Source organism: Penicillium samsonianum (assembly GCF_028829775.1).
Source record: "Penicillium samsonianum strain IBT 33392 chromosome Unknown utg000003l_segment0_segment0, whole genome shotgun sequence".
NCBI classification, from domain to species: domain Eukaryota; kingdom Fungi; phylum Ascomycota; class Eurotiomycetes; order Eurotiales; family Aspergillaceae; genus Penicillium; species Penicillium samsonianum.
The window spans coordinates 716,583-729,940 of record NW_026643261.1 but is presented as its reverse complement, the minus strand read 5'-3'; the positions used below and the strand labels follow the sequence as shown (position 1 = coordinate 729,940).

The window sequence follows — 13,358 nt, the reverse complement described above, 5'->3', positions numbered from 1 at the left end:
TCTGGGTTTGGGTGTACGACGCAGTGAGGTTTAAATAGGCTTTTTGACAAGTCCTACCCCATATCAGATCCCATCCTCTGACGTTCTTCAACATCATTTATGCAATGTACGGACCTCTCCTGTTCACGGGCCGTTACACAACATATGCAGCCTACTGTTGATGGCCCGTTGATCGACAAGCCAGGGCTCCATGCACTCTCTCTTGCAGTTTACTTGAGCGCATTACTCGTGAATAAAAAAAAGTTGCCTTCTTGACGAATACCGATATCGATATTGTTTACTTTAATACTGGTCGTCTATGGTCCGAATTTTGCAAGAAAACAGATCACCAGTAAATTTCACGCAATCATGGCTGGACCGTCTGTAATTGTTGTTGGTATGTATCACATTAGTTCAAATTGGGATTGAGCCCATCTTTTAATGGTGGTCTTAAATTTCCAACGTTGAATGAAGTTGCTGACTCTCTTAGGGGCTGGTGCTGGTGGCATTGCCACGGCCGCTCGACTGGCCCAGCAAGGATGCAAAGTGAAGGTGATAGAAAAGCAAGGTTTCGTGGGAGGAAGATGCTCCCTGCTATACCATCAAGATCACGTATGTACCCACTTTACTACCAAGCTCGCCTTTCTGACTCTCCCAGCGCTTCGACCAAGGGCCATCCCTCCTTCTCATGCCAGAACTCTTCGAAGAGACCTTCCGCGATCTGAACACATCAATAGAACAAGAGAAGGTTGAGATCTTAAAATGTGAGCCCAATTATTGTATTTGGTTTGCAGATCATGACATCGTTGAATTATCCTCTGATCTGGCACGCCTCAAGAGGGAAGTCGAGCGATATGAAGGCCCAGGTCGATTCTCCAATCTATGTGCATTCCTTGCTGAAGCAGGGAGAAATTACGAGCTCTCCTTGGAACATGTTCTTCGCAAAGATTACCCAGGTGCGTTGAGTACGTTGAGTCTGTTGAGACCGGACGTATTATGGGCACTACTGCGGATGCGTCCATGGACTAGTGTGTACGGTCGCGTATCAAAATACTTCCAGTCCGAACGAATGAGAAGAGTGTGGACTTTCTCTTCAATGTATATGGGAATGAGCCCGTATAGCGCCCCCGGTACATATTCTCTGTTGCAATATAGCGAAACGGTGGATGGGATCGGTTATCCGAGAGGAGGCTTCCAAGCAGTATGTAAGCCCAACAGACGAGATACTTTGAAAGCTTCTCTTTCCTCTTCTAATGTTAGCTACAGGTTCTTCAGGCCATCGCAGATATTGGCGAAAGATATGGAGTACAATACCGTCTCAATAATGCTGTCGAGTCAGTCATTCTTTCGGATGACGACAAAATAGCAAAGGGCGTTCGTCTTGCTTCAGGAGAAGTGCTATATGCCGATCTTGTGGTCCTGAATGCCGATCTTGTTTATTCATATAACGAGCTTCTTCCACCTTCTCGCGAGGCCAACGCACTGAAGCGTCGCTCTACCTCCTGCAGCAGTATCTCGTTTTTCTGGGCATTCGACGAAGTGCTACCTCAACTCAGAACACATAACGTATTCCTGGCCGAAGAATATCGGGCAAGCTTTGACTCTATATTCAACGACCACACCCTCCCGGCAGAGCCATCATTCTATGTCAACGTTCCTAGCCACGTGGACTCCACCGCAGCACCCGACGGGAAAGAAACAGTCGTCGTCTTAGTTCCCATAGGCCATTTAACATCAAATGGAGCAGACTATGATTCTCAGGCTTGGAAGAAGGTCGTATCAAAGACCAGGGAGTTTGTTCTCAATGCCATCGAATCTCGCACCGGATTGAGGGATCTTCGGTCGAAGATCGTCTTTGAAAAATATGAGACACCACTTACATGGGAGTCAAAGTACAACCTTGATCGTGGCGCAATTCTAGGCTTGTCACACTCATTTCTCAATGTCTTGACGTTTCGTCCAAAGAGCAAGCATCCGAGTATTGAGAACTTGTATTTTGTCGGGGCCAGTACGCACCCTGGCACCGGGGTTCCAGTATGCTTGGCAGGTGCCAAGCTAGTTGCCGAAAAGATTATGAAAGCTTACAAGAAAAGAGGTAGTGATGGGACCGGATCGAGGGTTGGAACTGTGTTTGCAATTACAAGTATGTTGTTGGCTTTGGTTTCGGTGATCATCAGTTGGGCCGACATGAGCAATTGGGGCAAAGATGTGATATTTGTCTAAGATCGACAGCCAACTTTCTCCCTCAAGGCATTCTTTTCGGGTTATTATTTAAATTTATTGTATTTACAAATAAGGCAATATTCACGCAAAAAGGAAATCAATTGATAAATATGGTGTAGAAAAGTTGATAACCAATCGTCAACGATCAATACAGAATGGCTGGGCATATCAAGGAAGCAGAGAGCAATAAAAACGGGATGTTAAACTACACCGGAGGAAAAATAAGATAATACCCCAAAAAAAACTAAATATTTGATATCCAAGGCAGACTTTAGGGCCTGAGCTCCAAAGGATCTCCAAGATAATATCATGGACAGCACCAACTTCTCTCCTTACTTCTGCGAGGCCATAGCTTTGTACACCACAACTAGGCGCCTTGGGATAGAAAGTCGCAATTTATGATCTGGACGGCAGGGACGAGCCCCATGCTCCAACGCAACACCAATTTCCATATAGCTCTTCACTGTCGCATGCAGAGGGCCTTGTACCTCCCGTGGCAAATTTCGAATTGCGTTCTCGGATTGATCATGGAGTTCCTTTGCTTTGAGCAAAACACGAGACCGGATTTTATCGACACGAGGGTCTGACGGACAGAAGACCACGTCTTCTGATGAAATTCCAGCTTCTTTCAACCAAGTGGTGGGCAAATAAACTCGGTCAATGGCTGCATCGCGACCAATATCGCGGGCAATGTTGATATATTGAAGGGCCATTCCCATCTGGCAGCCCGCTTCGCGCACCTCTTCACGAAGAGATGGCTCTGTGGCAAATTGGTGGTGCGGGAAATGGTGAAAGATCAGGTCAAGAACACAAAGCCCCACTGTTCCCGCCACATGGTATGCATAATCTTCCAACTCTGCTTCGGAAGATATTGGAAATACCCTTTTGTGGTGATTGAATTGCAGGTCCTGTTTAAACCCTTCTAGCAACCCTTGGAGAGGCTCAATCCGAAGCCGAGAGACCGGAAGATAATCAATAGCTTCGATAAGCTCGGTCAGCCCATGGAAGCTTTGCAGTTTAGGACCAACACTCTTCGGAAAGTCGCTCGGCGAAGCGAATTTAGCATCCAATAGCTGGCCGCATTGCTCGATGATTGTCTCTGCAGTCTCCGAACTGGAAGCATCGACGAGATCATCAGCTATGCGACAGAAGGAGTAACTTTAATAGTCAGCAGTGAATCGATATCAAGCTATCCAATCTGCAAACTCACAGGAAGATGAGATCTATGCGCAAAGGACCTTGGAACATTGCACTTCCCATGTACATGCTCTGACTGGAAATGGCCAACCGTTGGACTGATTTCCTCAGACCAGTGACAAAGGAAGTACAGGACTTTTCCTCCGGGGCTATAAAAGAAGTCAAAGCCTTGCGTATTGAGAAGTGCTCTTCTATATCTCCGGTAGACTGGGCTTTTTGGCAGTCCAGCATCGCGATGGCATAGTCTGCAGCTACCAGGCCATTCACTATCATGATATTGCTGAGAAGAAAAAAGACCGCTTCCCTGCTCCAATTAGCACTTCCATTTTAGCTTTGTTTTTTTTTTTTTTTTTTGACAAAACATACTCTAATTCCAGTTTACCCCAAACCTGAATATCGAGCTTAGTTGAGTTCTCAATCGCCCAGGTTCCTCTTCCGAGGCTCAAGGTGTCAACAACCCATAGAAGAACAGTGGGAATCATAACAGAAGCAACAAGTTCCTTGCGAGGGAAATTGAGAATAAGATTAGAGGCGAACACCCTGCATAAAACAATCAGCCATATCCGTTCTTAATTCTTGCCCGACACGATCTTACCATTGAAGCAATAGCCACGAGCATGCCCAGGCAACCGTCAGTCCTATGTAAGTATATTTATCCCCAATCATGAATGCAGCGACACCACCCAACGCGGCAGAGCCGAGAATTAACCCGCCGAGAATCTGAAGAGCACGGGGTGGTTTTTGAAGATGTGACGGTAAAACCAATCTTCGTGTTATAATAGTATAGATCATACCGGTATTGTAGGTTTGGATAATGAAAAAGAATACTTCTTCTAACGGGATATAGAAGATTGTGTAGCCACTGACAGCATGTTCGGGGTATGTCCAGATCTTGTTTCGCACAAGATAAGAGTCCCACGGAGTTGTTGCTATCACCGAAATCTGGAGAGGTGTCAGTACCTTTTGAAATATGATATACGATGCACTTACAGTAACCAAGCTGAAAATCTTGAGTACATCAAGTCGACTCAGAAAGGGCCAATACAGGCCAGTCATTGATACGGCCAGAGGGAGGTTGTAGGTGACATGCCTGCTCAGAAAAGCATTTAGTGATGCTCTGCAAGATACTCTCAATGATAAACCTACACCATAGCATATTCTGAAAGCATTTTGCACTTTCAATGATGAACTTTGAATTGTAATAATATCTGAGACTTTGGAATAGCCCATGTACCGTCTACCTTTCGATAAATTAACAACATAATTAACTGCGAACATATATATCATCACTGGAACAAAATATGCGTCACTAACCAAAGATGTTTAAAGTTCTCTGTTTTCTTGAAAGAATGTACAGTTTAGGGTAACACAGAACCTTGTGTAGAACGATGTCAATGCCTATGACATAATGCAGTCAAAGCAATGTATCATAAAATAAAAGAAGAATATCTTCACTCTTTTTGGTATCTTCGGCAGTGTATTAATCACAAGAGTTCTCGTTAAGGCATTTTGTAGAGTCACAGCCCCCCTTTATGTATGTTAGTTCTATAGAAGTAATGATCTACTTCTGTTCTTCGTGTACTTCCTGGTTTTTGATGTTTATTTTTTCAAATACTTGGTATATCCTACCATGTCACTATGGCGTTATTTACTAAGTCAAAAGAAAGATAAGTAAAATGCATATGATATTTGATGAATATTTACTCTTCGCCTGTTCAGACCTTTTTCTTCACGTATAGCTCATTATGTCTTACACTCAACCACATCCGTAAGTACATACCTGATGGCCGTATAGCAGCGCTAACTAGCCCACAGATACTTAACTGGCAACTATGCTCCAATTTATACTATTCTTAACTCAGAGCCGTGTGGAGTTGAAGGGTCTATCCCAGATGAATTTCTAGGGGGCCAATACGTGAGAAATGGTAGCAATCCGTTAAACGACGACAATCAGCGAGACCACCACTGGTTCGATGGCGACGGCATGTTGACAGGTGTTTTCTTCAAACGTTTACCAGATTCCAAGCGTGTGCAACCTTTGTTCACGAATCAGTATGTTTTGACCGATGTCCACTGCGCAGCAACTCAGAATAAGCGCCTGTATCCTATTATACCCAGCATGGCTACCTTGGTGAACCCCAACCCTTCACGGTTACGGATACTTCTCGGAATGCTGCGAACCTATATCATTGTGTTTGCATCCCTGTTCAAACTCATCGCTCGCCCGATCAAAAGGGTCGGAGCGGCCAATACAAGTGTATTCCACCACGACGGCCGTGTCATGGCAACCAATGAGATTGGGCCTCCAATGAGAGTTCTTCTACCTTCCTTGCAAACTATCGGCTGGTTTACCGGCACCAGAGCGCGAGGAGAGTCCAAGGCTCGGGACCCTCTTGAACCGCACTTTGGGTGTGAGGGTATCGAGGGCTTCTACAAGGAGATGACAACCGCTCATGTAAGTCCAGATGAAGAATACCAGCGCTTAAATGAGCACCCGAAGCTGAAGCTAAGTTGTTTTTCCATAGCCACGAGTAGATCGCACCACCGGAGAGTTGATGCTTTTCCATTCCACATTTCTACCACCATTCATTCATTATTCTATTGTGCCTGCGGGGGATAAAAAGGATGGACCGCGTCTCAATTTGCCTGTACCTGGCATTTCATCCGGTAAATTGATGCACGATTTTGGTGTCTCTCGTCAAAATACTGTTATCGTCGACTGTCCAGTCACTTTGAATCCATCCAATCTGGCGCAGAACAAAGCTGTAGTCGTGTATGATCCTGAGGGGCTTACCCGTCTGGGGGTCTTTCCGCGACATTTCCCAGAGAAAATCCAATGGTATGAAACAGACCCCTGCATTGTTATGCACACTGCAAACACATGGGACGAAACTACCCCGCTGGGAATGCGAGTGCATATATTGGTCTGTCGAATCAACAGTCTTGCCCCATTGTATCATATGGGCGGCATGGAAGCCCCTGCCTCCGTGTGCCCCCAGCAGCCCGAGTGTCGTCTGTACTATTACCAGATACTTTCTGGGCTGACACAGCAATGGGCTCTCTCGGCTATTCCGTTTGAATTCCCTCATGTGCCCCGGCACCTTGAGATGACAGCTGCACAGTTTATATATGGCTGTTCCATGCGGCAGGGGGACTTTGTGTCCTCCTCTATTGGAAATGTGAAGATTGACTGTCTGGTAAAGATGGATGTGCGGCGCCTTTTGGAAATGGGAGAGGAAAATCCTCCAACCAAGGGGAGTGGGGTCGTTGACGAGAGAACGATCCAGCAAGTAATCTCTTCTGAAGACTTGGACGACCCAATCCAAGTCTTTGCTTTACCCGATCAGTGGTATGCACAAGAATGCTCATTTGTGCCCCGCCAGCCTAGTACAAGGGAAGATGATGGATGGCTCGTCACTTATGTTTTCGATGAATCCCAACTGAACGACAACGGCGAACCTCCGGCAGATTCTAAGGGTGAGCTGTGGATTATCGATGCGATAGGAATGAAGGATATTATAGCAAGGATCACCTTGCCCCAGCGCGTGCCTTACGGTATGCATGGAAACTGGTTCCCCGAGGAGGAGATTCTCAATCAGCGAGACTATGCCCACGTTCGCACTAAATGAGCACGGGTGTGCTTTCGTTTTCTTTTCAATAGAATAAGAAATAAAAAATGGATGTTCCTGCTTCTCCATCTCTGCTTCTGATATTTAAGATTTGTTGTTGGGCACCTATACATTGTGTCGAATACTAAGATTGAATACATGGTGGAAATAGGGTATTTTACCCGGAATATCATATGACAACTGGTACCGAGCATACCATACAAAGTGCATGCGAATCATGGACTTTGCCCTTTGCCTTTGTGGAGTTCCATCCTGGTCAGCCAGGAGTTTCGCATTTTCCCAGTTTGCTCATGAAAGTTAGCTAAACTAAACTACCTGAGGGGATTACTACGCCGCTGATGATGAGACTTTAAACCCGGACTGGATTGAACTCAATACAACCTCCGCTTTTCAAAGCGTGTTACGATGACTAAGCGGAACAAAGCAACCCATTCGCTACCTAGGTAGTCCCCCAGATGAACGGCCCTGCCTCATATGATTGCCATGTTCCATGGTTAACAAAAAAAAAAAAAAAGACATTACATGTATATGATCTGATTCCTTTTCTGAGGATGTGAAATTATAAATTTATCCCTGTCCTTTCTCTCGTCATGCCATAGCCAACCTGTGCTACGCGAGATAATATGTTTCTCTTTCTCAACAGACACGGGAAGAGTGCGAGGGCCCCATTTGATATGCAACTATGCCGCAAAAACACCTCTTAGCCTACCTACACATCCTGCAAGCTGATGACTTGCATGAAGGCCAAATGGAAGAAACTATGGTGCCAAGCATTATAATCTGCAACACGATTATGCTAGTGCTGGCCTCAACTGGGGTTTTTGTCAAGCTTCTAATGCTGGGCCATGCTCGAAATATTGGCACCGATAGTGGTATGTGGCCCAATATCCCCCCCAAAAAAACACCTGAATTTCAACCGCTGAAGAAACGATTATTTTTTAAGTCCTTTGCTTTATAAGTTGGGTATGTCATTTTTCTACATAACAGACGACCTCTTTGGGCTTGCTGATTGTGCATATAGATTTTTGCCTTTGTGTTATGCTTTACTTCTATGTGGAGTATCGTCTCCCATCCCACACGTCATCCACTTGCAAGCTCTGACACACTAGCAGTGACTAGATATGGATACGGCAAACACATCGGAGCAGTTGAAGCAGACATACCTGCGATGTCTATGTTTTTGAAGGTGTGAAACCGTTAATATCTTTGAAACGTTCATTGGTGCTTACAAACACGATAGCTTGTCGTCGTGACTGCTATTTCCTATCTCATTGCGATTACTGCAATCCAGATTTCATTCTGCTTACTATATAAACGATTGTTTGCAGTAACCCATGTCGGCTGGGCTTACTGGCTTCTTATAACCGTTGTGGTATTGCAGTTTATCGAAGAACTGTTCGTATATGTTTTTCAGTGCTCGCCAGTTCGAAAGCTTGTGGACGCCACTGGTTTAGTCCAAGGGAGGTGTTTGGATCTTTACGTCTTCTACCTTATTTCTTTCTCCACGAGGCTGGTTACAAATATTGCTATCTTTACACTGCCAATCCCCAAATTACTGAAACTTCAGATGAAGCGTGGAGCAAAGGTGGGCGTTGTCTTATATTTTGGACTTGGGTTATTGTAAGTCTTCCCTGCTACAAGTTCGAGCTGTATCTCAATTTTGTGCCTCGGACTGACGTGAAACGTTACACATCCTAGAGTTTGTGCTACCAGCATCATCCGAGCCACTTACTTGAAACACTTCCAAGATGACTACACATGTTTGTTGATACTGTCCATTATGTTTTATAGCCTTTTCTAACTGCCTTTTTAACAGGGGATCTCGTACCTGCATTAAATTGGTCAGCTGTGGAGGTCTGCACTGCGATATTCATAGCTTGTATCCCTTCATTCAAGGTTCTGGTTACCGTGTTTTTCCCTTTACTGCGAAAGTACATGGGATTCTCAAGTGGTAGCACGCCTCATCAACACAATGAGGAGAACTCTGGCAACTCTCCTGCTGATTATTTCAATTTACCTGCTACCCAGAGAGGCCAAGGCACGCCTGACTGTTTTCCATTACCCTCCCCGGTTGTAGAATATCACGAACCCCCAAATTTGATTATGTCCGGTGCGATATCCAGTGTGCCTGAAGGTCGTGCCTGGCGCCAGGATCCGCGCTTAAGTTGCAATATCGGTGGCAGTGTACAAAAATAAACTTAAAGTGGTAAATCAATTTGATTGTTAATTATGTCTATGGAAATTTATAAACAAAAATTTGTGTTTGCTGAAACAGAGTCGTCCAACAATGCGGAGTAAGTAATACTTTAACATCACTGGGCAAGCCCTCAACTGCAAATCTTGCTGAGCAGTCACCGAGCGTATCGCGAAGGTACCGGCGGAGTGTCTTGTGAGACGGGGTCTCCAATTTCTGAGGCTTGGAGTGGACTAGGTTTAGTGGGTATCCCACAAAGTGACACGTCGTACTCCTGACATGCCTCGGCACTTCAAGACGATTTCCCTTTTCCTCGTATACTTACGAAGGCTAACAGCAGCCAGATGTGGGATCAGATCGATGAAAACATTTCTAACACCATGGGGATCCCCAAGGGTCAAGCGTTTCAGCATGCAGTTGAGCAACGCTCTGCCATGAAGAAGCCCTCAGTACGTCGGCCTAATCATTTCAAAAACCCACGCTGACTATTTTAGACACCGGAAGATATAGCTGGCTGTGTGAGTTTCGTTGCGAGCAAGGACTCGAATATTATTACTGGACAGAGTCTCATCATCGATGGAGGTAAGAGCACTTGTGTCACAATTTTGAAAAAAGTTGCTAATCCTGCATATCAGGAATCCAATTCTGCTAAGTTCGTTGAGTTCATTGAAATCTGGATTTAGACCTGAATACAAAGCAAGTTTTACCATTATAAGCCAATATAGTACTTTTCTTTTTCGCACAGATCGTAACATGGATAAGGCACAATAGTCCTTAAGAGGGAAAAAGGGCTCTTGAGACTCCATCAAGAGATTGCGGGGAAGCTTTGGATAGCCGAAAGGACATGAGGTCCACTAAGTCGTCGGCACAGAGGTCATGCAGAGAGGCGCTCGGCGGCCGGCTCTCGGTTAACAAGAATTATCTTCGACAAGGAACCTGTGCAAATTAACAATTCAGGCATAAACTTGAAACAACGACAGAAGTGACTTTATATAAAAGCCAGTGCAGTGGAATAGCCAGGTTTAACATATTTGGAATTCATCAATATCATTTAGCCCACAACGCTTCACAACCCAAGATCCCACCATAACACAAAAGCTCATTGTGATAGTCGGCGCGACAGGCGGCCAAGGCGGATCAGTGGTCTCAACGTTTCTGAAGGCCGGAGGATGGAGAATCCGCGGCCTGACCCGTAATCCGGAGAGCGACAAGGCAAAGGCCCTCGCCGCACAGGGAGTCGAGGTGGTGCAAGCAGATGTCGGAGATCTGGTGAGTCTCGAAACAGCCTTTCATGACGCCCATGTGATCTTCGCCCTTACGGACTACTACGAGAACTTCTGGACGAAAGGGTGGGAAAAGTCCATGGAGATCGAGTACACACAGGGCACCAACATGGCCAAAGCAGCCAGCGAGGTGTCAACACTCGAACACTATCTGTGGAGTACTCTGCCTCACAGCACGCGCGTCTCCGAAGGACTGGCACTTGTGCCTCACTTTGAAGCAAAGGGTCGTGTGGATGAATTCATCCGAGAGGATAAGGTCCTCCTGGAGAAGACCACGTTTTGCTTCTTCACGACCTTTATCATCAATCTGACGCATTATGAAGTTTTCAAGCCCATCTACCTGGTAGGCGGTTCTTCGCTTCGTTTGTTTATCAATATGTGAAATTAACACACCACCAGCCCGCAGCAAAAAGATGGATTCAGATCTATCCCGCTGATCCCAATTCTGCATACCCATCTCTGGGAGACCATCGGGTCAATACTGGGATCTTTGTCCACAGCCTGGTTAGCAACCGCCCGCCGGGTGGAACATATGTGAGATGCAGTGTCGAGGATCACACGCTGGAATCATTCCTCGCCCTCTGGGGCAGGGCAAGTGGTATTGCCACGGGACCGGAATCAACCAAGGTGGTTCAAGTTTCTCCCGAAACTTATATCGATCTTTATGGACATATGGGAGAGGAGCAAGCCCGCCAGTGGGAGTTCTCCCGAATTCTGAAAGAGACTGGCGCCTTGAACAGGTATGGAATTCATGTCCATGAGGCACAAGAGTTCATGTCCAAGGACGCTATTGCGTCTCTCGTGAGCCCCGAGGAATCTTTGAGGAATATCGATTGGGAGGCCCACGGTTTCTAGACCGCTGATATCCCTGTGAATGAGTTTTGCCGTTGTGTACTGGGGCGAAAGTCAAGGTAGTTTATTTCGCATTTGCGACCGATCATGCAAGGCAAATTGCTGACGCTTAAATTTCCATGACACTATCAGATTCTTGGTGAAGGCCAAGCTCCCAATAATCCCAACTAACAGAATTCCGATCAGAGGTGCGAGGATCGCAAAGACTGTAAATCCATACGAAGCGTCCTGGAATGGTGGATTGATCCCTAAACGGTCGGTCGCCAGTCCAACCTGCATCGCCGTCAATACCAAGGCAACGTAGATGGTGGCCGCAGTCAGCGGAGTAAGATAGTCGTAAAACAGCTCGCTGTACGTCTGGTAGGTGAATTGATAGCCGCTAAAGACGCTAGCATGGCGAATTGCGTAGATTTTGTTGAGTCGCGACAGTCTCAGCTCTCCAAACAAATACCGCGAGTTGATGTTCGCGGGGCTCGTCGCGTCGTTCCTCAACAACTGCTGGTTCAGCGCAACCCACATCTCCCAGGTGATGGTATTTGGTAACAGATGGTAGTTGTGTGCAATTAAGAAATCACTTTCAAACTGTACAAGGGCCATATAGGAAGACAAAAGACCAAGAGCGCATTTGTATAGCTCTCGCGAACACGCCTGCTCTTGGATAACCTCGTCGCCTGGCGAATCACAACAGGGTCCCTTACAGACAAGGTGCGATTCCCAAAACTGAGAGTCGAGAAGATATCGTGGTAGTGGCTTGAGATGAATACGTCGAGAGTGCTCCCAGACCATGTGCATGTCGATTCTCTCGTCCACGGCGATTTCGCGCGAGGTTGCAATTTGGTAATTCAGGGGCTTGGGTGGCATCGGTTGACCAGCCAGCCACAGGTATTGGTCGATTTTATTCAGTTTATTGACCATTAAATCCTTCTTTAGGAATCTGTGGATCTCTTCCGTGGGGCTCACCAGTTTATGATCTGTTCGGGCAGAGGCTGGAAGAAGACGACCGGGATCCAGCAGGCCGTCGATGAATGCATCTTTGCTGAATGGCACTCGAGATGCCATAGATAAACCAGGAGATTATGTGTTGAAATATCAATGAAAATTGAACACCGCAAGATCATACACGCGATGAATAACAGAGGGGCCAAGGGCTTGGCGTTGGGCAACGTGATGGTCACTGACTTTGAGATTACCTCGTTCCACCTTATAAATACGAAGCTGCAAAATATTCCCAAAGTCTTCACAAACCATCATGGCTCCCCTAACAATCATAGTCACGGGCAAATCAACCGTCACCCACGCGCCAGAACGTGGCACTCTCAGGTTCTCAGTAAAAGGAAATGGTCCCGAGCAAGAAAAAGTCGCCAAGGAAGTGGCAACATCATCGACCAACCTACAAAACTGGATTAAATCAAAGTTTTATTCCTGGACCGACGGCGACCGCGAGGCCCCTCTGACAACATTCTCATCCACGAGTATCAGAACCTGGACAAAGTCAACAGATAGACACGACCAGCCCGTGCCAAATCCGCACCATGCCAGTATGTCCTTCAAAGCTGTCTTCCGCGACTTCACGAAATTGAACCACGCGATCGAAGAATTGCTGGTTTATCCCAAGGTGGAAATCGACGGTCTGGATTGGAGTCTCACGGACGAAACTGGCAGACGACTGGCTTCGGATGCGCGCAAATTGGCACTGCGCGATGCTATTCAACAAGCTGATGACTATTCGGAAGTTCTTGGACGCGATGTTTCGGTGGTGGAAATTGCCGACCAAGGAATGACTCCTTACAGGGCTACTCACAGACACATGATGGCTGCTAGTTTTGGTACTCACCCTGGGGAGGACCCTGTGCCGCTGGACCTTACGCCTCAGGATATTGATGTTGATAGTCAGGTCAATGTCACTTTTCAAGCTGCGTGAGATGTTTGGCTTTGTTCTTTCTTCGGCCTAACTAGTGGACCACGGACATCGGTTACACTACATTAAATTGATCCATTTAT

At 46.2% G+C, this 13,358-nt stretch overlaps 8 protein-coding genes across 8 annotated transcripts; 6 read left to right on the top strand and 2 right to left on the bottom strand.

The window, feature by feature from the left end:
* Positions 1 to 348: 348 nt before the first annotated feature.
* N7471_003827 (phytoene desaturase family protein) lies at positions 349 to 2,202 on the top strand (the record flags this gene model as incomplete). The annotated part of the gene is made up of 4 exons (XM_057276547.1): positions 349 to 376; positions 470 to 591; positions 638 to 1,180; positions 1,246 to 2,202. 4 exons carry the CDS (start codon positions 349 to 351, stop codon positions 2,200 to 2,202), a joined length of 1,650 nt encoding a protein of 549 aa, XP_057136157.1.
* A 332-nt stretch (positions 2,203 to 2,534) lies between these two features.
* On the bottom strand, positions 2,535 to 4,568 carry N7471_003826 (phytoene synthase; the record flags this gene model as incomplete). The annotated part of the gene is made up of 6 exons (XM_057276546.1): positions 2,535 to 3,360; positions 3,413 to 3,703; positions 3,766 to 3,939; positions 3,995 to 4,341; positions 4,390 to 4,489; positions 4,546 to 4,568. The coding sequence occupies 6 exons, from the start codon at positions 4,566 to 4,568 to the stop codon at positions 2,535 to 2,537; spliced, it is 1,761 nt and encodes a 586-aa protein (XP_057136156.1).
* A 576-nt stretch (positions 4,569 to 5,144) lies between these two features.
* Positions 5,145 to 7,028, top strand: N7471_003825 (carotenoid oxygenase family protein; the record flags this gene model as incomplete). The annotated part of the gene is made up of 3 exons (XM_057276545.1): positions 5,145 to 5,167; positions 5,215 to 5,854; positions 5,925 to 7,028. 3 exons carry the CDS (start codon positions 5,145 to 5,147, stop codon positions 7,026 to 7,028), a joined length of 1,767 nt encoding a protein of 588 aa, XP_057136155.1.
* Positions 7,029 to 7,560: 532 nt separating this feature from the next.
* N7471_003824 (uncharacterized protein) lies at positions 7,561 to 9,224 on the top strand (the record flags this gene model as incomplete). The annotated part of the gene is made up of 5 exons (XM_057276544.1): positions 7,561 to 7,900; positions 8,138 to 8,214; positions 8,269 to 8,648; positions 8,727 to 8,788; positions 8,845 to 9,224. The coding sequence occupies exons 1-5, from the start codon at positions 7,711 to 7,713 to the stop codon at positions 9,222 to 9,224; spliced, it is 1,089 nt and encodes a 362-aa protein (XP_057136154.1). The 5' UTR covers positions 7,561 to 7,710.
* Positions 9,225 to 9,602: 378 nt separating this feature from the next.
* N7471_003823 (benzoate 4-monooxygenase cytochrome P450) lies at positions 9,603 to 9,993 on the top strand (the record flags this gene model as incomplete). The annotated part of the gene is made up of 3 exons (XM_057276543.1): positions 9,603 to 9,671; positions 9,717 to 9,804; positions 9,968 to 9,993. 3 exons carry the CDS (start codon positions 9,603 to 9,605, stop codon positions 9,991 to 9,993), a joined length of 183 nt encoding a protein of 60 aa, XP_057136153.1.
* Positions 9,994 to 10,098: 105 nt separating this feature from the next.
* Positions 10,099 to 11,360, top strand: N7471_003822 (uncharacterized protein; the record flags this gene model as incomplete). Its single annotated transcript, XM_057276542.1, has 3 exons — positions 10,099 to 10,129; positions 10,334 to 10,848; positions 10,905 to 11,360. 3 exons carry the CDS (start codon positions 10,099 to 10,101, stop codon positions 11,358 to 11,360), a joined length of 1,002 nt encoding a protein of 333 aa, XP_057136152.1.
* Positions 11,361 to 11,411: 51 nt separating this feature from the next.
* N7471_003821 (uncharacterized protein) lies at positions 11,412 to 12,416 on the bottom strand (the record flags this gene model as incomplete). The annotated part of the gene is made up of 1 exon (XM_057276541.1): positions 11,412 to 12,416. One exon carries the CDS (start codon positions 12,414 to 12,416, stop codon positions 11,412 to 11,414), a length of 1,005 nt encoding a protein of 334 aa, XP_057136151.1.
* Positions 12,417 to 12,606: 190 nt separating this feature from the next.
* On the top strand, positions 12,607 to 13,278 carry N7471_003820 (SIMPL domain-containing protein; the record flags this gene model as incomplete). Its single annotated transcript, XM_057276540.1, has 1 exon — positions 12,607 to 13,278. One exon carries the CDS (start codon positions 12,607 to 12,609, stop codon positions 13,276 to 13,278), a length of 672 nt encoding a protein of 223 aa, XP_057136150.1.
* Positions 13,279 to 13,358: the final 80 nt, after the last annotated feature.